This window comes from Paroedura picta, chromosome 7 (assembly GCF_049243985.1).
Source record: "Paroedura picta isolate Pp20150507F chromosome 7, Ppicta_v3.0, whole genome shotgun sequence".
NCBI lineage: Eukaryota > Metazoa > Chordata > Lepidosauria > Squamata > Gekkonidae > Paroedura > Paroedura picta.
Window position 1 is genome coordinate 13,307,430 of NC_135375.1, and position 26,100 is coordinate 13,333,529.

Sequence of the window (26,100 nt, forward strand, 5' to 3'; positions counted from 1 at the left end):
AGAGGAAGCGTTAGGGTCACGTGGTATCAGTCTGAGCTACCTCACAGGGTGGTTGTTGCAATGATGAACCAGAGGGCAGAATGTTATAAGTTATTTGGCGTAGTGGTTGAGAGCACTGGCCTCTGATCTGGAGAGCCGGCTTTGATTCCCCACTCTTCCCCATACAGCTGGCCCCACTTTGGACCAGTCCTAATCCCAATAAGAATTGTAATAAGTTCTTACAAACTTCTATCAGAGCTCTCTCATCCACAGCTACCTCATAGGGTGCCTGTTATGGGAAGAGGAAGGGAAGGAGGTTGTAAGCTTCTGAGACAACCAGATAGTGAAAAGCAGGATATAAAAACTATTATTAACATTAATATTTATTTTTGTAGCCTGTCTTTCCCCATAGGCTCAGGGCAGGTGGCAACACTACACAACAATATAGTTTATATATGTATTTATATACAAAATAAATTTAAAATGAAGATTAAATCTTTAAAATCGGCCTCTTATAAACCATTACAGAGAGATACTCTGGGTCAGGGGTAGTCAAACTTTGGCGCTCCAGATGTCCTCTATTATTCACCTTTTCCATAACAAACATTGCAGAGCAGAGATTTTCCAATAAAGGAATCTTGAAAACTGGTCTGGTTTAAATGTTTCTGGGATCTGTTTTATTCCTGATTTATCTAAATCACACTTGACCCATTGCAGCAATTTGGAGTCCCCGAATTTGTATCTCGTTAGGGGGGCTGTTTAGCTTTATTAATGGGTTTCTATCGTTTTTATATTGTGTACTGTTTTTATGACTTGTGAACCGCCACGAGCCAGCTTGCTGGGAGCAGCGGTCTATAAATCCCACCATAAATGAATAAATAAGGTCATAAGCGTAAATGTATTTAATAATCACAAGCTTTTCATCCAGCATCTTACATTTTCACAAATGCCCATTAACTGAGAAGACCACATTAAGGGGAAAGTGAAATTAGACCTTTTTTTATGAGAATAGAAGTGAGCAGTGACTCAGGAAAGCTCAACCCGTCACAAATTTTGTTGGTACTGAACTCCTGGCCCTTTTCTCCTGGTACAGACAGAGCAATACGGCTAAAACAAGATCTGGGTAGACACACAGCTCTTCTACAGAGTAAAACAGATGAATGAGAATCATGTGCAAACAAATGTAGAAAAGGAAAATGCAGAAAACAGCTATTTGCTACCAATCAGGGGCAAAAGGAGGTGGCTGGGCCCTGGGCTACTGTGTTAATATGGGATTTGCATTGCGAAGATACGTGTGCCAAAGATCTTGACACCCTGCACTAGATCTTCCAAGACGCATTTGTCTCGGCCATTCGGTGCGACGGATGTGCTTTCTCTGCCTCGTTCCTGCTGGGATTGCAGTGTGCATGGAAGCAAATTGCTCAGAAAGCTCCCAGAGTGGCTTGCCCTATGCCAGAGACTTGCAGAGCATGCATAACTGCTGGTTTATGCTTACAAGTCAGAAGATTCGCCTTGTTTATGCAGCAAAATGGATGCATAAACTGGGTCAAAAAGGAGTGCCGGAACCATGCTAAACCTCCTAATCATCTTTGTTGCCCTCTCCTGTATGTTCTTCCACCTCTGCAATGTCCTTTTTAAGATATGGTGATCAGATCCCATTGGCTGCAGAGGAAAGGACACGCAGTAATGGGTTTAAACTTCAAGTACAATGATATAGGCTAGATATCAGGAAAAAAATTTCACAGTCAGAGTAGTTCAGCAGTGGAATAGGCTGCCTAAGGAGGTGGTGAGCTCCCCCTCACTGGCAGTCTTCAAGCAAAGGTTGGATACACACTTTTCTTAGATGCTTTAGGATGCTTAGGGCTGATCCTGCGTTGAGCAGGGGGTTGGACTAGATGGCCTGTATGGCCCCTTCCAACTCTATGATTCTATGTACATGCAGTATACCAAATGAGGTTGCACCCAAGATCCATACAGGGGCATTATAATATCAGCCATTTTAGTTCCAATCCCTTTTCAAATAATCCCTGATGCAGGATTTCCTGTTTCACCGCTGGAACACACTGGGCTGACCCTGAACTGCGGTTGTTCGGCCTCCGTTCACCAGACTCCAGAAAACAAACAAAAAAACCTCATAGGTTCACTCCCCTATAAAACAAATATACTTTATTAAGAATGCCTCCTTGCTTTTGTACAAGCTAGACGGATAACATGGATTTTTTTTTAAATTGTTGTACAAGTGTTTACACTCCAGATAGAGAATCTTTCCCATAAAACTCTGCCTCAAAAAATCCTGGATGTTTTTTCCTCTGTCTCCTAGGATATCAGGGCTGCCTTCGAAATGGATCCAACCCACTCATACACGTTTTGCTCCGTGACATTTGCAAGACTGTCATGTTGCCTGCCAAACCACCCAAGGCAGAACTGTACAGGAATAGATTCACCACCTATTAATATATTATAAAGCTCTCAACTATTTACAGGCCTGCTCTCTTTGACTACAGTGGATAGGACAAGTATAGGAGAACGGACTTGAAAGAAGAGCGGTGTCTGACAACCAACAGGGAATTGGGGTGGGGGACGGAGACATGCAGGGCGCTGGTATTGCGCGCATCATGATGTCACTTCTGGGGGGGGGGCAAGAACACAAGTGACATCAGAGTGCTCAAGGAATTACCAGAAACTCTATGGTAAAAAACATTTCCCCAAGAGGCAATGGCATTGCCAGTCATACCACAGAGTTTCTGGCAATTCCTAGAGCAATGTGACATCACTTCCAGGTTTCCCCTGGAAGTGAGGTCACGTTGATGTAAAACTGGTACGTGTGTGTGTTTTTCCCACCACTGCTCAGTGGGAGACCAGATGACCTTCATTTCAGGGGAGTTTGTGAAATAAATAAGCAGCAAGCTTGACAAAACACAGCAGTTAATAAAGTCCTGACCTTAAAATCTCTACCCTACCGACGGGCACCAACTGGAGAATATTCCAGCAAAGGGAATGTCAAGAGAACCAGAGCAATAGATTAGAACTGCACTTTCCCCAGCTACCCAGACAGAATTTTGCTAAGTCTCCCAGAGGGTGAGAGTGTGGGAGTGTGGAGAGTTTCTTAAGTTTTCATTCTGCTAAAAGTGCAATGACGTTTTTTTTTCTCCCCTGAGTGGGAATGGCTTCACCGGCTCCTTCCCCGCAGCAGCCATTTGCATCCCACGGCATGCGCTCCCTTAATCCGTCTTTTTGTCAGATACTTCAGCAGGCTCCTTTCCAGCATATCCATTCACGACCCCATTGCTTTTGGTCTGAAACACAGGAAGAAGATGGAAAAAAAGAAGAAAAAATTATATGAATCACCGGGGAGGTGGGGGGTGGACAGCATCTTCATATTCCAAAATCAGAGATTATTGGAATGTCAACTCCATTGGACCATGGAAGGGCTGCAGCTTCATTGAAGATCCTCTGCCTTGCATATAGAAGGTCCCAGGTTCAATCCCTGGCCTCCCTAGTTTGTTTGTTTATTTATTGGATTTATATACCGCTGTTCCCAGCAAGCTGGCTCGCAGGGGTTCACAGTAATATAACATAAAACAATATCCAGTTCCATAAAACCACATACAATGTATACAATAATAACCTAAAAGCAGTTCCCCAATGCTATAAATCTATAACATGGCGGTAAAATACCAAAAACTCCCGTCCCCACAGTGGAGCCATTGGAGTCGGTCCACATTACAACACTGGTGATGGTAAAAATCGAGGTAGATTGTCCAGCAACCCCGGGGGCAGTCTAGCACTGTGCCCGGGGACCTTAAGAACCGGGCAGTAGGTGATATGAAAGACCTATTTCTAGGATACTGGAGAACTGCTTCCAGCCTGATTAGGTGATGGATCAAGGGCCTGACTCAGTAGAAGGCAACTTCATCTGTTACTGGTACTTATGGGGTTTACTGTTACTGTTACAGGGATCTTCTAATTCCATCAGGGTGCCCAGAACTGCAACTGGCCTAGTGCTTCATGCAGGGGTGGCCAAACTAGTTCTCCAGATGTCCATGGACTACAATTCCCATGAGTCTCTGCCAGCATGGCAGCTGCGCTGCTTTGGTGAGGGCACTGAGAACTTGCCTCCCTGTTGCAATTATAGCTTCAGTGCCTGGTAGATTGGTGGCACACTGTCTGAATTTGTACAAACTATTTTTTTTTGGGGGGGGGGGTTAAATTTGGGGGAGATTTAAATCCTCTCTCCTTATTATTCTTTTTTTTTCAGATTTTCTGCAAGCCTCAGGGGTCTCCCAAGTTTGCAGAACTGCTGAAGTCAGTTTGACCCTGATCTGCAGATTTAAGTATCCTCAGAGCAGGCCACATGTGACTATTAGGAGATTATTGTAATTAACTTTTTTTTTATAAGGCTTGTCTTTATCACTGAACCTCAAGTCAAACTATTATTAAAAGCAATTCAAGCAAACAGCATAAAACATCCAATAAACAATGCAATTTACAGGGTTACTGAAGCAGAAAACGATATGAACAAAAAAAACCTGTGATATATAACACACAAAGGGATTTACAAACATGAAAAGACTACAATCCTGTCCCTTTCCAAAATGACCTTCTGAACCATTATTTTATACTACAGTGCTAATCCAATTATAAAAATGCATCCTTTTATTCTGGTTTTAATTTTGCTGACCAATAGTGTGTGACATATAAAATGTGATTTATTTTAATGTTCACATTTTGATTTCACAAAACCTGTTATTTGTAAGCCGCTTTGGCCATAAAGCAGCTTAGAAAGATCTGAATGAACAGAATCACAGAATCATAGAAAGGGGCCATACAGGCCATCTAGTCCAACCCCCTGCTCAACGCAGGATCAGCCCAAATGCTACACCTGCTGTCAGCAGTGAACAAAAGCTGTGTCCCACCAGCAGCTCCAGGGGGGGAAGGTTGGTCAACGACATCCTCTTAATTCAGATTCAGACACTGCAGCCCTTATTTGTACTATCTAAACCTTCAGGGCTAGACTACAAAAATGCATCCTATAAGGGGCTGCCTTTGGAAGCACTGATGAGGCACACCTTGCAAGAATACAGGGCATCATTTTCTGGTGGGGTAACTTGCCAGGAACATGTTTCTCCAGTCATCCGAAAACCTTAAGCGGTTCTCTGGAGCAGGCCTGCGTGACTTGGGATTTCCTCGACATTGAATGGATCCCACCAGCCAAGTACAGTGGCCCAACGAAGGACCTGGCAAAGCTGATCCCAAACCCCTTCCAGCCAGGCTACACCACAAGCAACAGAGATTGTGCAATCCTAAAAAAAAAGCTCAGGTGAACTCCCCGATGGCCCTGACGCAGGGAAGATGAGAAACACAATGCATCTCGGGCAGCGTTTCAGGGCACTAAATGTACTGAAACCCTCTTAGACACGTCAGCTCCGTGAAGGAGAAAGAAGGGTGTATCTTCTGTCTCTAGCGCAGATCTGTTTTCTCACATATCACCTTTCCAGTCATGCCAGTCTGTTGTCTCAGCAGAATGCTGTAAATATTCACCAGCAAATCCGGTTCGATGTGCCCCCTCTATACGAGCAGAGAACTGAAACCCTAAGAAAGGCTCAGCTGCCTTAAGTACACCATTACTGAGACAATAGAAGTCCTACAGTAAAGCCCTCAACACATATTTCCGAGTCTGCTTTGAAATGAAAGGCTTATTTTTCTCTTCCTTGGACGGTGCCGGAACAGATAATGTGACTCCTGGGAAGGCACGGATATAGCAGTAAAAAAACAAAAAAAGAAAGCAGATAATAGCTATCAGCAGATCGAATTGGGTGAATGCTTGACAAGAAGACGACGAGCTGGTTCTTATACCCCGCTTTTCACTACCTGAAGGGGTCTCAAAGCGGCTTCCAATCGCCCACCCTTCCTCCCCCCACAACAGTCACCCTGGGAGGTAAGTGGGGCTGAGAGAGCTTCTGACAGTGCTCTTGGAGAACAGCACTATCAGGAATGTGACTAGCCCAAGGTCATCCGGCTGGCTGCATGTGGAGGATTGACGACTCAAACCCTGCTCACCAGATCAGAAGCCTCTTAACCACTACATAAAAACGAGGGCATTTTGTTTCCAAGGAACCCTCCCCACACACACTAAACCAGCAGAGCAATCTGATTGTATGAAAACGAACTGTTTACAAGAGAGAGAGACAGACAGAGAGAGAGAGAGAGGTTTTATGACTCTCACTTTTGAAAGCTCAGCCTCATCCGTGGAAGTCTCATGTGGGGCCAGTGGCTCCCGTTCTCCTCCCGAGCTGTCCTTCTGGTCTTGCTTCGCTGCTCCCGACACGGCTTTCTTGGGCCACAGGCGCTTAACGAAAGGAGAGATGATGGGGTAGAGGTAGGGCTCCAGGAACCTCTTGTAGACCCATAGCAGGACTGGGATGACGATGCAGGGAATGCAAACCATGGCGGCTCTTCCCGTCCAGGCCCTTGCGGGAAAAGTGGGCAGACCATTAAGGAGAGTGACACAATCAGGATAAAGGTTTGGCATCATTCCCATACAAGCAGGGGTGGAGGAGGAGGAGAGTTGGTTCTTATACCCCGCTTTTCACTACCCAGAGGACTCTCCAAGCGGCTTCCAATCGTCGCTCCCTCAAGCTCTCTCAAGCTAAGAACCCTGTGAGGGATTCAATCAGTAACCAGCGGAACTGTTGGAGTACAGGCCGAATGTGGGCCCTCATTGGAGGTGATATTGTTGTGTTGGCAGATCTGATTTTCTTATATGTGGCGGATTCATAGAATCATAGAGTTGGATGGGACCTCCTGGGTCATCTAGTCCAACCCCCCTGCACTATGCAGGACACTCACAACTCTATCGCTCATCCACTGTCACCTGCCACCCCCTTGAGCCTTCACAGAATCACACTCTCCGTCAGATTGCTACCCAGCCTCTGCTTAAAAATCTCCAAAGATGGAGAACCCACCACCTCCCGAGGAAGCCTGTGATTCAAACTTGTGTCTCCCAGGTCCTAGTCCTATACTCTTAACTCCAAGATTCCTAACCATGGATCCATGGACCCCCAGAGGCTTGCGGGGGAGCAATGGAAGCAGCCAATTCCCTAGCTTGTGGCCAAGTTCATTAAGACAATGGGGGGGGGCAATGCCTCAAGCCTCCTGGGTAAGGTCGAGGGTTGTAAACCTGTAAATCTGTCCTCAGGCTCCAAGACTCCTGACAGCAGGTTACAGAAAGCAATCCAGACAATAAAACGTCATAAAATACCTATTAAAACCTCAATAATTACAATTACAACAGCCAAGATAGCAGAACAACCCTCCTAACAGGAAGCCCCTTAAGAGGGCAGCATGGGGGAAAACCAAGCTGCACCAAGCTGAGCGGCGGAAAATACTAAGGGGGACCCATACCCTTTGCTCCAGCACTGACCCCGACCATAAACGTGGTGGAAGAGCTCCGTTTTACAGGCCTTAACCAGGCCACCTTGACATCCAATTTGTCCCTGATTGTTGCTGTTATCCCCTTCAACTGTTCACGATTACCCATATGTTGTGTTGTTAACCGTTTATATTCTTTCTTGTTCATACTGTTCCAAATGTTCTGTGCACCTTTTGTGTACACTGCCCCAAGACGTCACAGTGACAGGCAGTATATAAATTACATGAATAAAATAAATAAAGTGCATGCACACAACTTTATACTTTGAATAAAAAATGGTTGGCCTTAAAAGTACCACTGGACTCAAACTTTGTGCTGCTGCTTCAGACCAACATGGAAACACACCTGAATCTTCTCTCTCTTTCTCTGTAGATATATATATACAGCTTGGTCTGTTTAGCCTGGAGAGGAGACGACTGAGAGGGGACCTGATAGCCATCTTCAACTATTTAAAAGGCTGCCATGTAGAGGATGGAGCAGAGTTGTTCTCTCTTGCCCCAGAGGGACGGACCAGAACCAGTGGGATGAAATTAATGCAAAAGAAATTCCATCTAAACCTCTGGAAGAAGATCCTGACAGTTAGAGGGGTTTCTCAGTGGAACAGGTTGTCCTGCATAGTGCAGGGGGTTGGACCAGATGACCCAGGAGGTCCCTTCCAACTCTATGATTCTATTATTCTAAATTCAGTCTAAACCTCCGGAAGAAGTTCCTGACAGTTATTGCAGTTTCTCAGTGGAACAGGCTTCCTCGGGAGGTGGTGGATTCTCCATCTTTGAAGATTTTTAAACAGAGGCTGGATAGCCATCTGATGGAGAGGCTGATTCTGTGAAGGCTCAAGGGGGTGGCGGGTGGCAGGTGACAGTGGATGAACAATAGGTTTATGAGTCTCCTGCATAGTGCAGAGTGTTGGACTAGACCCAGGTGGTCCTTTCAAACTCTATGATTCTGTATGTATGTGTCTCTTGCAGCTGACTCAGCAATCCTGTAGGATTTTCCTGGCAAGAGACATTCAAAGGTGGCTTGCCATTGCCTGCCTCTGTGTACTGACCCTGAACTTCCTTGGTGATCCAAGCTGGAACCAGAACTAATCCTGATGAGCTTCTGAGAACTGACCAGATCAGGTTAGCCAGGCCAGCACATATATTAGTGAGCCACAAAGGATGAAAAAACAAAGAGCTCTGTGTCACCTTGAAGACTCACACATTCACCTGTTGCCAGTCTGAGGCCACTTCCCCAAGGAGCCGACAATTTATATCAAAGCTACAGACAGCAAAGGGAAGCAAGAGAGAGAGAGAGAGAGAGAGAACTGGAGGCTCAGTTTTTCAGGGCAAAGTATAAACTTTTGCACTGCCAAGCTTGAATGGGAAACAAGATCCAGTGAAAAGCATAAGTGACCCCCCAGAAGGAATGCAGATCACTCCCACCTGCTGAAGTAGAATGAATCTGAATGGGGTATATAAATCCTTAACAAAGATGAACAATAAAGCAGATGAACATGAATGCCTCTCTAGAATTTAGAGACACAGTCAAGATAAAACCAACGAACAACTCTTACAAGCTTGCTTTTTCCTCAGATGCAGGTGTACAGATTTGGAATCAAATTACTACTTAAGGCCGTCACCCCCAGGTTGGGAAATTCCTGAAAATCAGGGGTGAAGCCAGGGGAGAGTAGAGTTTGGGTAAGAGCAGAACCCCAGTGAAATAGTGTCATGGAACCCACCCACCAAATTGGCTTCCCAACTTCATGATGGGGCCTGGAGAGTTCCTGGAATCACAGTCAAGAGAGATCCGCTCTCCTGAAAAAAATACCAACCTGGAAGGGTGGGCCTATATCATTATACCTTTCTGAGGTCCCTTTCCTCCCCTAAGGTCCATCCCCCAAAATCCAGGAATTCCCCAACCCTGAGCTGGCAACCTTATGTCCAAAGCAGCCTGTTCATTCAGGGAAATTGATTTCTTTCACCTGGAGTCCAGCTGCCATTCCAGGCCTCACCTGGGGATTGGAAACCCGCTGCCAGGCCTCAGCATGGGATGAACTGACATAAAAATGGCCACCTGGGTTTAATTGCGTTGCACAGGCGAAGAATTTCTCACTGGGCGGCATTTCAGCTGCTTCCTTAGAAAGAACACTCCCCCCTTACCTATTCCCCAAATAAATCCAATTTAAAAATAAAATCAGCCATTATAAATGAACAGCCGAACTGCCCTGTGAAAACCATGCCAGGTTTTACATTTCCAAATAAAAGTGTTTAGGGGAAGGGCGGGCTTACCTGCGCGGGCAGGAACTCACCTGCGGAGGTCTCCAACGCCTAACTGAGCTTTAGACTGGAGGGCAAACGACGCTTCCCTTCCGGGTAAGAGGAAAAGTGACGTCGTGCAACGAGCTCCAATGGGAACGAGTCGCGGCCGTCATGTGACTCACAAGGAGGCGCTCGGGAGCCTGCCCATCTGGCCGCCCCCTTTCGGCCATGACACGAGAGGCAGAGAGGCACGATCGCTGATGCCTTTTCCTGCTCCGCCTGAATTGCTGTTTTGGGAACTGGGGGTGAAAAGGAGCGGCTAGGAGTTCGTGAAAACGTTGCTTCCTGCTCCGTTCTCGCCGAATATTAATGCTGCTTCCATATATTTATTATTATTATTTATTATTATTGGATTTTTAGATTCCTCAAGTTTCCTAGCTAGGGGCCCCCTGTAATCCAAGTGAGGCTGTTGTCAACTCTTCTGTTGTAAAGCTACAGCTGGAGAATTTAGTACTAAGCCTTGATCCAAACACTTTCCCCGTTGCCTTTGGGTACATAAAAATCCAGACTGAAGGAAGAGTTGTTGGGGATTCCAAAGTTTGAACCACCCTTGGCCATTTAGGGGCCACAACACTAATTCCAGTGTTCCATAAGGTATGGCCATAGACCAATCTTCACCCTTTAATAGGGCTGCTGGAGAGCTCATGGGATTACAACCGATCTCCAGGCAATAGTCGACCTGTGGTCCTCCAGATGTTCATGGACTACAATTCCCATGAGCCCCTGCCAGCAAACGCTGGCAGGGGCTCATGGGAATTGAAGTCCATGAACATCTGGAGGATCACAGGTTGACTACCCCTAAATTAGTTCACCTGGCCAAAAATGCCCCTGTAGGTGCACTCGAGTGCGTTATATCCAACTGAAGCCCCACCCCTTTGCAAACACCAACCCTCCTCAGGCCCCACTTCCAAATTCTTCATGTATTTCCAACCCAGAACTGACAATAATACCCTTTAACCTTCTCAAAATATTCCTTCAATCCTCCGAGTAGCTGGTAGAAAGGACAAGCTGTAATACCCAGAAGACTAGCTAGCATTTAAGCACAACCTCTTCAGACAGAGTTTAATTCTGGGTATAAACTTCCAGGTATCCAAAGTGTGCAAGCACATAAATGATGGTATCAAACATGGTTGCTTCAAAGCAACACAGCCACCCACCAGATTCACACCAATTAATTTGTACCGGAGGGAGCATATGCACACGAAACCTCATGCTTTGAATAACTTTGTTGGTCTTAAAGGGTGCCACAGGACTCAAAATTTGTTCTGCTGCTTCAGACCAACACGGCTGCCCGCTTGGCGTATCACTACTGAGCGCAGTAAAAAATAAATTTCCTTCAGAGGATTTTTTGAAAGTCTCCCCTTTGCAAAGCACATTTAATTTAGAATTCAAATTGTGTTTAATGAGAAGGGCTGGTACATAAGCGAGTGCAAGATTTCAGCTACCATTACAGACTTCAAGCGTCAACCCTTCAAAGTTTGAAATTGGCGTGTGCACACCCACATTAAGTGCTGTCACATCTCACTCTTGGTGACCTTTTGATTTAATGACTTCCGACATGTTTGGTTAACAGCCTCGCTCAGGTCTTGCAAACTGAGGGCTGTGGCTTCCTTGACTGAGTCAATCCATTTCCTGCTGGGTCTCTTCCTCTTTTCCTGCTTCCTTTGGCTTTTCCAGGGACTGTTGCCGTGGTGGTTTCCATGGAGGAACTACCAACCAAACCCCATCCAAACACTAGCCAGGGTGGGCCCTGCTTAGCTTCCGAGATCTGATGGAATACGGCTTGCCCAATCTATCCATAATGGTCCACATAAAATAGGGAGCAGATATATGATTGAGTTATTCAGAGCACACCAACAAGAGGAGAATGCAGTTGAGAGAAACCATCCTATCAGCCTGGGTGTGGTTTATTACAGTTTGGCATAGTACATTAGTATCTTATTTTCAGTCAGCCACACACTCCAAATCTCTACTCAGCCCAAATCTAATGTCAAATCTGCAGACTAATGGATATTGCAAGACTTTTGCCAGTAAGGCAGGAAAAGAACAAATACAGTTCACATGTTTTATTTTTCTTTGTGAAATGAACATAGTGTTTATTCCCGAGCCATAAGTTTCTGCTTCTTCAGTTTCTTCTGGGATATCTGAAAAATAAGGTAACAGGAATCAACATCTATCAAATACCCACACACATTTAGTTAAATGTACTACTTTAATATGTACTACTATAATATGAAGGGTGGGTCCATCAATGGCTACTAGCTATGATAACTAAATGGAACCTCCACATTCAGAAGCAGTCAATCTCTGAATACCAGTGTTAGTAGCTAACATCAGAAAAAAGCCTCTATGTTCTGTTCTTGGCTCTCCAAAGTAACTTGCAAGCCAATGCATGAGACACAATGCTAGACGAGAAGAATCTATGGCCTGAATCTTGATTACACAACCACATTTTTAAAAAAATCCTTAATGCTGAATTTGAAGTCAAGAAGCAGAGTAATCTCTCTATCCTAACAGCCATACAAAAGTTTGCCTAAAAAATGGTGCATCAAAATTGACTTACCATTTAATTGTTGTTAAATATACTGAAAAGGCTTCATGTAATATGAAGTGCTTACAAAGCCCCAATAAGATTAGTTTACACACTCAAAATTCAGACTCATACCTTTTTCTTCTGAGCAACTTCTTCTTCTGGCTTGGGGACAATTTGCTCCTTCTCTGTGAGGATCATCTCGATGTGGCAGGGGGAACTCATATAGGGGTTGATGCGGCCGTGAGCCCTGTAGGTCCGCCTGCGCATTTTTGGAGCTTTGTTGACTTGAATGTGCTCAATGACCAGAGAATCCACATCCAGACCCTGGGGGAAGAAGCATTTTAAATAGCCCTCATTACAAACCCCAGAAACCAAGTAGGCTCTCTCAAGCAAAGGAGACTCCCACCCCGCTTGCAAAAAAAGTCTTGGAAAGTGAACTGCTCCTTTAGGACAGAATACTTGCAAATGTGAAATCTGCTGCCAGAGCATTTAGTGATGGCCACAGGAATAAACAGCTTTAAACGGGAATAGATTTAGGGAGGATGTCTATCAATGGCTACTAGCCAATGGTGTCTCTGAACTGCAGAGCCAGAAATTGGGATCAACCTCGGCCTCTCTGTCCTGTTGTTGGCTCTCCAGAGGAACTGGCTGGCCGCTGTGTGAGACAGGATGCTGGACCAGATGGACTATTGGTCTGATACAACAAGGCTCTTCTTATATTCTTACTTTCAGCTAAACAGTGAAGCGGTGGACTTGAACCAGAGTTGTCAGCCACTCAAAATGCAAAACTTGCATGTTGTGCACAAGAAGCCAGCCTTAAATAACCTATTAGCCTAAAGCCCCTTTCCTGAACTCCAGTTCTACCAGTTTCTATCCTGAAAGCTCTAAGGTTCCTCTTGCATGCCTCCCCCCCTTAAGATCAACCACATTAATCCCAGGCCCTTACCATCAGGGTTCCCTCTCCCCCTCTCCAAATGCCTAACATGATCCTGTTCATTTTCATGCCTTCAGTTGCCATCTTTATAGTACTGAACTCCCAATCATTTTTTAAATTTGTTCCATTTATGTGCTGCCCCTTACTCTGATGTCTTTGGGCAGTGAATTAGAAGAGTCATGTGGTTTGTTTTCCATGGTTGCTCAGAACTAAAAATTCTTTTCATGGTTAATCCAAAGGTGTCCTAAGAAAGTCATCATAGCAACCACAAACATGTACCATATATATCTGAAGATATATATTACAGGTCCCCCTTTTCTCCCAGAAGGAGGCAGCCTCAAATAAATTAGTTTTACTTTAAAATTTAAGATTCCCCAAGTTCCTATTAATGTATATTGAAGCTGTATATTTTTAAACTGTCCCGACCCTTTAGGGACAGAATATTATAATATAAAAATAAATAAAACAAATGTTCATTTTTTACCTTCAGCTCAGCATTGCTCTCAGCATTCTTGAGCATGTGCAGGAGGAATTCGGCGCTCTTCTTCGGCCAGCGTCCCTGTGTCCAGCCCCACTGCTTGGCCTGCAATGTGAAGAACGCCATACTGAGTTTCCTTTTAAATCGGAAGAATCACATGGCTTCCGTTTTCCATGGTTGCTCAGAACTAAAAGTTCTTTTCATGGTTAATCCAAAGGTGTCCTAAGAAAGTCATCATAGCAACCACAAACACACACACACACACACACAAGGACACAACGGATGTCAGAAATCACAGCTGTGCTACAAATCCAAGCCCCTTTACAGCTAAAGCAGCTCGTCAAGATAACTTATATCCTGTATGTGTGCAATTCCCAGTTTAAACTAATCAAAAGCAAACAGCTATGCAGTATACTACCTGCTTGTCTTACCCCTGGGACCTAGTTTCAAACAGTGAAAATAATCGGACATTGAACTAAGCAGCGCAGGCCCCAGATGGGCAAGCAGGCAAGGGGAGAACTCAGCTGGTAGATTAAACAATGGGAGGGCACCATACCCATTTAATAAATAAAAAAAGCTGCTTTATCCACATACAGTGTATATGCCTCCTGCACTGGACTACAATAATTTCACAAACCCATTGCAGTTTCAATGTTTAAGCACACGATAGTTGATTGCTAGTCTCTACCTAATTCATCTTCATGGTCCAACATATCTATACCCCCAGAGACTTTTGTTGAACTGTACCTGAGCACATCTGCCGACCCCACCATTGTAGCGGCGAAAGGGCACACACTGCTTCTTCAGGGTCACATCTTTTAAGTACTTGGTGGCCTTCCGAATGTGCATACCCTTGATCGCTTGAGCAGTCTCACGTGTGTTCTGAAAAGAGGACGGGGCAAGCCAATTAGCATCACCATCTACTTTCTACACGATCTTTGAAGGCAAAAGGTAAAAATCCTGACTTTCTACAATTACCATCTTAGTTTGTACAATAATCCAAGCTTCACCAGAGAATAACTGTTCAGAGTGAACTAGTGTTTTCATGATGAATCCAAATGTGCCCTAACTTCAGTCATCACCCTCCCCCACCCCCCAAAAATATAATGATCCCTGGCTATTCCCCTAAATACTCCACAAGTGTTTGTTTGTGGACTCTGCTGGCTCGTGGCAGTTTACAATAAAAACCATAAAACCAATAAGTCCCTAAAACAGCAAAACCCTGGTGGCAGAACCCGGCCTACAACCTCCCTCTTCCCTGCACCTGATGACAGCACCAGCACTCCCATGTATTCCATGGATATTAATAAAACTCACGCATTTAGTGACTACAATTTAACAAAGTACATGATACAAAGCAAAATGCATGTTGTGGTTCATATTTACACATTCAGAGATAAAAAAATCAACCTTAGATTCCACATACCTTGAAGTGGACTCGAAGATTGGAGCCCCTTGACTTGCATGCTGTAAAGGAAAGAAAATGAGCACTGAAATGTTAATATACCCTAAATGTTATTCTAAATTGTAGTACGTGGGTTTTTGGGGAGCAGGGGAGGTTATTTACATTGTAAAATGTATTTAATGTGTTTTATTTACATTGTAAAGCACCTCAAGTTGCAAAAGGTATAATTGTTGGTTAATGAACACTATAAACGAATAAATGCAATTATGTCTAAGGTGTTTCAAGCATGCACATGATAAAAGTTACTCACATTTCGTGGGGTTCTCTGGATCAAGCGAGTAGCGGACCATTTTCAGAGCTTAACTAGGAAAAATTTGGAAAAGTCATTATTCGGATTTACAACAGGCCATCTGCTCTCCCTCCATTACCTAAGATACTGTACTGTTATTTAATAGAGAGCTGCTCAGCAATCATTGTATTTTCATGAGTTAATCCAAAGGTGTCCTAAGAATGTCATCATTGCAGCCTTAATTATCACAAGATTTTATGCCCCTTAACTTGATTTACATACACACACACGCATATATGATAAAAGGAAATAGATTCACTTCACCACTTCCCAAATCTTAACTTCACTGTGCTAGAGTATAATTCTACATATAGTTGCTGTACTCTAAGGCCACTGATTTCAATGGAATAATTCCATACTGGATTGCACACCTTGAATCAAAACACAAAGCTCAAAGTTTACCAACAGCTTAAAAAAAACCTCCATCACTATACATTCAAATGTTTTCAGAGAATAATCCTCTGGGCTCCAACAGCATCTTTAGAGACTGATATGATTTTTAAGAGTCACAGTTCTTTCTTGCTGTTTCATTAACAACCACATGGCCTAAAAAAACATTTTTTTTTCCTGGCAAGAATCACCAAAGGCAAGGCATATTACAGATGATTTTAAGAAAGCCAACAATAACCCGCCTTGGACAACATCTCAGGAACGCCTGCTTGCTTGTTAAAAAGTTTTAAGAAACACAACAAAATTAGCTTTCCAGAACAACCACTGCAGATCTTTGTAGCGCCACCAAATAACCCCTTAGAAAAGAACGCACCTTTGCATTTATACACCACCTGTGCACCAGCATCACACACAGACACACACCTTTTCCAGGGGTCCCTTGTTTGCCCCGTCCCGAAGGAGGCCCTACCTTGAATGACTACAAAATGCTTCGGCTCCTTCTCCTTTCTCAGCTTGCACTGAAATCTCCCATCATGCTCTATCCTCGCTAATGCTGCCACGCTACTTCTAAAGCCGGCGCTTCAACATCCGGGGCTTTCACGAACCCCTCTCTACAGGAGCGGCCATTTTCGCCGCTTCCAACCGGGACCTCTCCGTCCGTGCGATTCCCCCGCCTCTCGGCCCCGAAGCTCGGAAATGCCGCCGTGGGAGGCCGGTGACACGTCCCCCCTCTCCGTGCAGCGTGGTCTCCGGGGCCTCCATCGCGGGATGGCGGCGCCTGGTGGCGGATGCCGCGCCGGCCCTGAGCAACTCACCTGAAGACGTTCACTACCGCCGGGAAAAGGGAGGGCAGAGGATTCTGGGAGAACGTGTGACTTCCGGGTCTCGCGAGAGCTCGCTGCGTGATCTCATCCGAAGTCCAGGGAGTGTGGATCAAGTGCACGGCTGAGAATACAACGAGGGGGCATTCAAGGCAATGTGTAAAAAGTTGCGATTTTTAAATCGTTGTAATGGAACACAGTTAAATTCTGGGGTGCATGGCCATTTAAGCACGGGTGCCCAGCTAAGGCTATCTGCATTCTTTGCAATGTTGCACTTTTATTTTTTATTTTATTTATTTATTGTGTTCTATTATTTATATATTATTATTTAATTGTATTATATTACTTATATACTGCTCTCCCTTTTGGCTCAGGGCAGTTTACAGTGTAAATAGATAATTTTATTTATTTTTGCATTTATATTGCTTATATTATATAATATAGAAGATTAGGGTTGCCAGTTCTTGGTTGGGAAATATTTGGGGACTTTGGGGGTGGATCAAGCAATGGGCCAGATTTGGGGCGGGACCTCAGTGGAGCATAATGCTATGAAGTCCACCCTGTAAAGCAGCCATTTTCTCCAGGGGAAATGATCTCTGAAGTCTGGAGAGGAGCTGTAATTCCAGGGCAGGCTGGTATCTATATCAGCACATAATTCCTTAAAAGGACAACATAAGCTAACACAAATATCACCATTAGTACTTCAAGCAGTTTCAGGGTTGCCAACTTATAGGTGGTAGCTGGAGATTTCTTGGTATTACAACTGATCTACAAGCAACATAGAGAAAATGTTCTCCAGCTGGAGAAAATGGCTGCTTTAGAAGGTGAACTCTCTGGCATCATAGCCCACTTAAGTCTCGCCCCAAACCCCACCCACCCCCTAAAATCTCCAGATTTCCCAACCCAAAGCTGGCAGCCCAAATACATGTGGATATCAATCTGTCATCATCCGTAAATAACAACTTCATCATCTGCTTATATTTCCAGGTTCCTGAACCTACAGAAGTGTTGAGCTGATTTAAAAGGCAGCCCATGTTGCATGGTGCTTAGCATTTCTGATTAAGGTGACCCAGGTTTGAATCTCCACTTGGACAGGGAAGCTCTGGTAGAGCCTGAAGATCTGGAATCACAGCTGATCTCCAGACAACTGAGAGCCGTTCCCCTGGAGAAAATCGCTGCTTTGCAGGGCAGATCCCATGGCTTGCAAAAATAAAATACAGAAAACCTCCAAGGCAGCCTTTTTCGACCTTGTGACCATGGAGGAGAGAGCCCTGAAAGTGATGTCACCTGGCCATGCCTCCTTGTCATGGCCTCCCACCCAGTGTCATGTTGTATCACTGTTTCATATTTTGACTGCTGTGGAATCAGAAATCCAGGGTGCTTTGGCGCTCAAAAGTGATTTCCTGAAACCAGAACAACTGTTTATTTCCCCAAGAGCAGGGCGATAACAGCTCAGAGGCAGTTTTTGGCCCACCTGGATCGGGCAGTTGTTGTTATATTTATTTTCCACCACTCCCTCTTGGCTCGTGACGGGTAACAATAGTCTTAACCCCGTTAAAATACCCATTAAAAGACTTTAAAAATCCCAACAAGGCAGAAAAGCAATCTCATTCCCACCCCCCAGTATCAGAGCGGCAGGAAGAAAGGAGGGAGTGGTGTAACTTCTAGTCCCAATGATGAATTAATCAGAGTGCATTCTAGAACCTTCTTGAGGATTATTTTACCACTCTTGATTCTCTCCTTCCCATCTCGGGGCTCACCAGACCCCACCAAGAGCCAATTAGCCCCCTTCCATGCAGTGGCCTTGAAAATAAGAAGCCAGTGGGCTGCAAGATCCAATTAGGAACACCTGCAAGATGGGACCAGATTCAGATGTTGGTCTGAAGTAGCAACCCTCTCTTTACCTATATGTAATGGGTGAGGACATTCTATTTCCTCAGTTCTATGATTGCCCATGAAAGTTTGTGCCTGTAATAAATCTTTGTGGGTCTTAAAGGTGGCACCGGACTCAAAAGATGGCCCCAGATAGACACGAGGAACAAATCTGACCAAACTGATGTTTGTATCTATGATTTTATTGAAGCTTCAAGCCGGAGTCAAAACAAGCCCCTGGAACTTATTACTAATTTTCAACTGAAGCGTCTTCCTCAGTGACTCTATGAATTAAAATACAGACCCTGCTTCAGAAACCGCTAATTATACAGAAAATAAAAATTAACGCTTATGATATCATGATTGCCTGCCTTTTGTTCTTATAATTCAAGGAAAGTAATTAAGTATTTACCCCCAGAAAATGTTCGGCTCCAATATGCATTGATTCATAAGGTGTTACGCTCTACCCTTACAATAATAAGTCCAAATAATTACATATCTTGATATCTCACCATTGCTGCTATGACACGGACCATATAGGCTCATATACTTTTCCTGAAATAGGGATCCAGAGGCCAAAGCCTACAATGCTGTCCCACCATCCCCTACAACCTTATTCCTTAAAAACTGTATTATATCAGTGCTGTATTTTGCTGCAGTTACATTTAAAGCTGTACAGAACCATTTACAAAAAACAATAGTAGTCCAATAGCTGGTAAAGTCCACTAGGTGTCAGTGTGCCCACAGTCAAATATAGAGACACGAGTCAGCATGGTGTGGTTAAGATCAGCAGCTTTGAGTCTGTTGAGCCGGTTTGATTCCCCCTCCTCCATATGTAGCCAGCTGGGTGACCTTGGGCTACTTACAGTTCTGATAGTTCTGTTCTCACAGAGCAGCCCTGTCAGAGCTCTCTCCGCCCTGCCTATCCCCCAGGGTAGCGATCCCCAACCTGTGGGCCACGGACCACATTTGGTCCTTCGACTAATTGGAGGTGGGCCCTGAAGGACGCCTTCTCTCTCTCCCCCCCCCCCCCCCCGGCTCTTTACTTCATTCCCCCCCAGCCCTTTACAACACACTTCATTGTTGTGGCGTGTCTGTCTCTTATTTTGAAGGGATGTTTAAACATTACCATAGCGATCAGAGAGCGTTAGGGCAGTGGTTGAGAGTAGAGGAGTAAACTACCCCCCCCCCACCAGGCCTCAGTAAAAGGCGTTGAGTGGTCCCCGGCGATAAATAGGTTGGGGACCACTGCCCCAGGGTGTCTGTTGCAGGCAGAGGAAGGAAAGGTGATTGTAAGCCACTTTAGGTAGTGAAAAGTGGGGTATAAAACCCAACTCTTCTTCATCTTCTTAACTCTTGGGAAGAGGAAATGGAGGGGCTTTTCCTGACACCTGGGCCATCTGAGGGCTGCAAGGAACTAAAAAATTCCAAGATTGACAGGATGTTACAGAAGAGCAAGGCTTGAGTGCTGGGGTACCTCCAAGACCCAACAATGTTATTCTAAGCTTTCATGTGCACACACACTTCTTCAGGTATCTTGTTGCGCTCTTATGAATTTTCGAGACTCAAGGCATCTGGCAAAGGGAGCTTCGACTCTCACAAGCGCATACCCACCTCCCAGAAATCTTTGGTCTCTAAGACTAATACCTAGAGCCTCTTGTGGCACAGAATGGTAAGGCAGCCGACATGCAGTCTGAAGCTCTGCCCATGAGGTTGGGAGTTCGATCCCAGCAGCCGGCTCAAGGTTGACTCAGCCTTCCATCCTTCCGAGGTCGGCAAAATGAGTACCCCGCTTGCTGGGGGGTAAACGGTAATGACTGGGGAAGGCACTGGCAAACCACCCCGTATTGAGTCTGCCATGAAAACACTAGAGGGCGTCACCCCAAGGGTCAGACATGACACGGTGCTTGCACAGGGGATACCTTTACCTTTAAGACTAATACCTACAAAACCCTTGTGAATATGTGTGAGTTTGACATTACTTTGAACATGTGGCACCAGTGACCGGCGATCAATGCTTCTTCTGGAAGCCTGCCCAGTTCCGAATTTCCAACACCTGGATTTACTATTATATTAGTTTTACTATTTAGGATCACAATTTACTTTTACTATAAAATAAAATTGAGGGCAACTCTGCTGCAAGTTTAAAAAACTCTGGCCACTAGGTGTCACTGTTTGACAGGCTTGAAATGTTAACCAGTGCTAATAGCAGTTAGCATAACTTAAATTGTGTGTGTGTGGGGGGTTATGATCTGAAGCAGCAGAACACAGTGCGAATCCTGACGCAATTCCTCATGCACCTTGACTGTAACTAGGCCTTCCTAGCAATTACACACACCCTCACCCCCGTAACCCTCTCTCTACTATATGTAATGGTTAAGGACTTTTTCCACTGTGTCTGAAGAAGTCTGCATGCCCACAAAAGAAAACCCACCCACAAAATATCACTCCACCCAATATAAATTAGGTTCCCCCCTCCCCATAACTTTTAAAGAGGTGGCTTTTAATAGTATAATTTTAGATGGGCTCATATATTAATTATTTTAATTATGGAAAGGAAGGACAGACAAATAAAAAGTCTTACTATTATATACATGAAAATGTAAAAACTTGGCCTGAACAGTGCCACTGGACTTACGCTTTGTTCTGCAGGGGTATTTAAAGTGAGATTTTTGTGACCCCTGGTTTCAAGTAGTCGAGTTGGGAAACATGTCCTCTTTTTTGCTGTTTGAAATATGGTAACCTGACTTCAGCACATGAACACAAATGATGTACTGTGTTTTTCCCCCCCTTACTATATTGAAGGAGCAAAGATGAGATTAACTTTTCACTAAAAATTTCCTCCTAATCCTTGCATATGTTGGGAGGTAAACGTACTCTTTTAAAAACTTATTTCAGGCAGAGAGACTTGTTTCACAATCCCATGAAGTCTTGTTGGGGTTTGCAGCTCTGGGTTGGGAAATTCTTGGAAGTGTCAGGTCTTTTGTTGTTGTTGTTGTTGTTGTTGTTGTTGTACAGTGGCCATATTTTAGTTGTGAAAAAATGTATCTTTGTAAAATTAATTTGTAAAAGCCAATTAGAAAGACGGATGGGGAAAGAGAGAGTGAGGCAAGCCATGGAAACCCCCCTGGCCAGGAGCAAGCAGGAGAAGGCTTTTGGGGAAGGGTTGCCAACCCTGGGTTAAGACATCAATTTCCCCATCCAAAATCCCACCCACTCCCAGCTCCATTCGTAGAGTCTCCTGGCATTTCCTGACCCAAAGCTGGTAACCCTATGAACACATGAATCGGTCTGAAACTGAATCAGACTATTAGTATATGAGGTTCAGCAGAGGTTTTCCACATGCCCCCCCCCCCTGGCCTGGTACTTTAACTGGAGCTGCTAGGGATTGAACCTAGGACCTCCTGCACGCTGTGCAGATGCTCTTCCACTGTGCCACCGCCCAGGCCAAGCCTGGAGAGCAATCCTGAAAAGGTACCCCATAGAAGAGTTCCGCAGCCAGGAAAGAAGAGTTCCGTAGCCAGTTCCACACAGAAAAGTCCCTCTTCCACTCTCTTCCGCACACACTGATAACCTCCCCAATAGCCACGTCCGTAACCTCTGAGAGGGGGTCTAATCTATGTCTGTACGGGTCATGGATGTCAGCCTCCAGGTGGGATCTGGGGATTCTCCTGGAATTGCAACTTATCTCCAGACTACAGGGATTTGGAGAAAATGGATGCTTTGTTGTTGTTGTTGTTATTATGTGCGAAGTCGTGTCCGACCCATCGCGACCCCATGGACAATGATCCTCCAGGCCTTCCTGTCCTCTACCATTCCCCGGAGTCCATTTAAGTTTGCACCGACTGCTTCAGTGACTCCATCCAGCCACCTCATTCTCTGTCGTCCCCTTCTTCGTTTGCCCTCGATCGCTCCCAGCATTAGGCTCTTCTCCAGGGAGTCCTTCCTTCTCATGAGGTGGCCAAAGAATTTGAGTTTCATCTTCAGGATCTGGCCTTCTAAATAGCAATCTGGGCTGATCTCCTCTAGGACTGACCGGATGCTTTGGGGGGGGGGTGGAATCTATGACATTGTACCCCATTGAGGACCCTGCCCTCCCCAGGCCCCAATTCCAAACCTACAGGAGGTTTGTGAGTGTCCTGCATGGTGCAGGGGGTTGGACTAGATGACCCATGAGGTCCCTTCCAACTCTATGATTCTATGATTGTATTATTCCCAACATGAACCTGGTAACTCTATGCCCCCCCCATCCCCTGCCAGGGGGCATCTGGCAACCTTATGTGAACTCCCGACATAGAGCAACACAGATGAGGATCCTGTAGCTACTAAACCAGGGGTAGTCAAACTGCGGCCCTCCAGATGTCCATGGACTACAATTCCCAGGAGCCCCCTGCCAGCATTCGCTGGCAGGGGGCTCCTGGGAATTGTAGTCCATGGACATCTGGAGGGCCGCAGTTTGACTACCCCTGTACTAAACCCACGAGGATGACGATGAAGAGAAACACGCGACGGAGAATGTCCTTTTTCAACAACTGGTTCTCGCTTGCCAGACTTTGGAGCCTGAGAGACCCCTGGGGTTCTTCTGATGTCATTCCAGGGCGTGGGACGCAGGGTGGGAGCCAGGCAGACAAAGGCAGCTGGAATACCCGTCTGCAGGGAAAGTGCTGACCTCACCTGCGGATGACGTCAGCGTGCAACCACACCTGCATCTCCTGCCAGATTCGACACCTCGTGCAAAAAGATGGCTTCTGCAGGATGCTAGGAAATGGGGGTTTTAAGGGCTCCGGGGCTTTCAAGGTGTTATCGGCAGAAGTCCTCGTGCAGACGAGCACAGAGGAGACTGGAAGGTGGGCGGGCTGGCACTTCCTTTCTAGGGCTGCCAAGTTTGAGAGCCAGTTTGGTGCAGTGGTTAGGAGTGTGGACTTCTAATCTGGCATGCCGGGTTCGATTCTGCGCTCCCCCACATGCAACCAGCTGGCTGACCTTGGGCTCGCCACGGCACTGATAAAGCTGTTCTGACCGAGCAGTGATATCAGCGCTCTCTCAGCCTCACCCACCCCACAGGGTGGCATATATAAGCGGCATATAAGAACCAATAATTCTTCTCCTCCTCCTCTTCCTCTTCCTCTTCCTCTTCTCCTTCTCCTTCTCCTTCTCCTTCTCCTTCTCCTTCTCCTTCTCCTTCTCCTTCTCCTTCTCCTCCTCCTCCTCCTCCTCCTCCTCCTCCTCCTCCTCCTCCTCCTCCTCCTCCTCCTCCTCCTCCTCCTCCTCTTCTTCTTCTTCTTCTTCTTCTTCTTCTTCTTCTTCTCCTTCTCCTTCTCCTTCTCCTTCTCCTTCTCCTTCTCCTTCTCCTTCTCCTCCTCCTCCTCCTCGTCCTCGTCCTCGTCCTCGTCCTCCTTCTCCTCCTCCTCCTCCTCGTCCTCCTTCTCCTCCTCCTCCTCCTCTTCTCCTTCTCCTCCTCCTCCTCCTTCTCCTTCTCCTTCTCCTTCTCCTTCTCCTTCTCCTTCTTCTTCTTCTAATTCCTAGGGATTTGGGGTACAGCCTAAGGAGGGTGGGCTTTGTCTCACACCATAGAGTCCACCTTCCAAAGGAGCCACTTTCTCCAGGGGGACTGATCTCTCTAGGCTGAAGATCGACTGTAATTACAACAAATTTCCAGGCTGGAAGCTGGCAACCCTCTCTGTGTGCCCGTCTTCCTCTGCTGCTTCTTCAAGAGGCTTTGATACAGCAAAGTGTCCCTTGCCTGGGTTGAACATGCAAATTCCCCCTCCTTCCCTGTTACGGAAAGATTTTGCGGTCCCACAAAATCCATTTGGCTGAAGTCCGCATTGGGAGAGAAGCAAAAAAGGAAAGATCTGTCCATTTGGCCACGCTGATGCAAGCTGTCTTCGCCATCCTGAAACGCTTTCGTCTGTCCAATCGCCCCTGAAATGGGAGCGTGGGAAGATGGACTTCTCCAAGCAGATGCAGGTGCGCTGGAATCCCACAACAAAACTGCTGTCACCAGCAGAAACGTGCGCTTACAGAGGGCTGGTCCTCAGGAGAAAATGGGTGCATTGCAGAGGTGGGGTGGGGTGGGGGGTCCACGGCATTATATCCCTGCTGAGCTCCCTCCCCGGCTGAAACTCTGCCACTCCCACCCCCAAATCTCCAGGAATTTCCCCCTCCCTGGGTTGGCAACCCTAAGGGAAGAGAACCGGCATGCAATAAAGAGAAGTTTAGTGTGAGTGTTTGGGATTGGATCTATACCGAAGCATTTCCAACCCATATCTGACAAAGAAAGAACTGCCGGGATGGGTGGGCAAAATTCTCATAAAATGCATATTTTGAAGTGGGAATGGGGAAAGTCTACATCACCGTTGTCCCACACCGCTTCGCACACACTTTAGAAGGAGGTTTTCCAGTTTTGCACAGGACAATCCAGCTGCAAAAGCGCAGAGGAAGTGCATTATCCGTCCTGTGCAGAATGGGCCTCCTAATGCCCTTTCAATCCAGCCAAGACTGGCCCTGTGGAACCTTAAGCCAGTCTGTCTCAATGGCTCTCGAAGGGTTTCCCAAATAGGTTGGGGCAGATTAATTTTTAAAATATTTTTTAAATTTTTTAAACATTTATCTGGTGATATGACCGTATACGGTCATTGTCAATCCAGGGCCCCCCCCCCTCCCGAAATGGCCAGTGATGGGCCTGGAGGGACCCTGGGTGGGCATAGACACAGCTGTGCTTCCCAACCCTATTCTGCACAATTGCGCCACTTCTGGGGTTTCTCGAAGCTTGACAAATGTTTCAGGGACTTCTAAATGCTAAAAATGTTGAGAAGGTCTGCCTTATCTGTTCCACGGGCTTCAAGTCAGAGGTTTTCTGCCAAGCCTGTGGTTGAGGCCAGGAATACAACTTCTACAACATCAATTGAAGAAAGTATCAGAACAGCCAGGGAAAATATGTATGGCCCAAAAGGAATACCCTCTCTGATCTGTTCCACTATATATTTCTGGTAAGGCCTTGGAGGAGGAGTGTGTCTTATGGTTTAAATGCCACTCAGAGCTTAACTCATGGCAGCTCTCCTGCCCCTGAATGCCTCCTCCTCCAACTGGCTTGCCTGTCTGTCCAGTAGCCAGTCAATCTCCTTCCGTCCCCCACCCCAGACCACCCCCTCCTCTCCGAGGCTTGGAGGCTGCAGATCCCTGCTGTGTGAGAGCGCCCCCTGCTGATGAGTTCCCTAACAGCTACCCTCAGCCTTTCCAGGTCCTGAGGGGAGGTGGAGGCCATCCACAGAGTTCTTCCACTCCACCCCCCTAATCTAACGGCCGTTGTATTCCTGAATGCAACGGGCTTGGCCCCTAATATTTAATAAGTTGGCAGACGGGTTAGATCCTGAATTGTTTTTATGTAAAATGTGACTTTACAGCTCCTGCATTTTATGCACCGACAGCACCTGCCCTGAGCCTCATGGGAGGGGTGGGATAGAAAAATATGGATTTAGTTATTTAATCCAATTTCAATGCACTTTGCAATGAGTAGATTTTACTGCATGAAAAGGCAAGATCCCCTCTCAAACGGTCAACAAATTTCATTGAAACGGATTTGTTTAGCAAGCGTGCAAAGTTCC

At 45.8% G+C, this 26,100-nt stretch overlaps 2 protein-coding genes and 3 non-coding genes across 6 annotated transcripts; all 5 read right to left on the reverse strand.

Moving 5' to 3' along the window:
- Positions 1-866: 866 nt before the first annotated feature.
- On the reverse strand, positions 867-9,814 carry C7H18orf32 (chromosome 7 C18orf32 homolog). Of its 2 annotated transcripts, none has more exons than XM_077346763.1 (3): positions 9,682-9,814; positions 6,206-6,449; positions 867-3,275 (listed from the first exon to the last, which is right to left on the reverse strand). In XM_077346763.1, the coding sequence occupies exons 2-3, from the start codon at positions 6,425-6,427 to the stop codon at positions 3,201-3,203; spliced, it is 297 nt and encodes a 98-aa protein (XP_077202878.1). In that variant the 5' UTR covers positions 6,428-6,449; positions 9,682-9,814; the 3' UTR covers positions 867-3,200. The 2 variants fall into 2 exon arrangements, with proteins under 2 accessions (XP_077202878.1, XP_077202879.1); XM_077346764.1 differs by having other exon boundaries at positions 9,702-9,780.
- Positions 9,815-11,762: 1,948 nt separating this feature from the next.
- On the reverse strand, positions 11,763-16,722 carry RPL17 (ribosomal protein L17). Its single transcript, XM_077346765.1, has 7 exons — positions 16,616-16,722; positions 15,372-15,424; positions 15,083-15,123; positions 14,404-14,538; positions 13,663-13,761; positions 12,377-12,568; positions 11,763-11,855 (listed from the first exon to the last, which is right to left on the reverse strand). Exons 2-7 carry the CDS (start codon positions 15,409-15,411, stop codon positions 11,808-11,810), a joined length of 555 nt encoding a protein of 184 aa, XP_077202880.1. The 5' UTR covers positions 15,412-15,424; positions 16,616-16,722; the 3' UTR covers positions 11,763-11,807.
- LOC143842518 (small nucleolar RNA SNORD58) lies at positions 13,377-13,443 on the reverse strand. The gene has a single exon (XR_013233157.1). It is a non-coding gene; the product is annotated as a small nucleolar RNA SNORD58 (small nucleolar RNA).
- LOC143842519 (small nucleolar RNA SNORD58) lies at positions 13,833-13,899 on the reverse strand. Its single transcript, XR_013233158.1, has one exon. It is a non-coding gene; the product is annotated as a small nucleolar RNA SNORD58 (small nucleolar RNA).
- On the reverse strand, positions 15,520-15,586 carry LOC143842520 (small nucleolar RNA SNORD58). The gene has a single exon (XR_013233159.1). It is a non-coding gene; the product is annotated as a small nucleolar RNA SNORD58 (small nucleolar RNA).
- Positions 16,723-26,100: the final 9,378 nt, after the last annotated feature.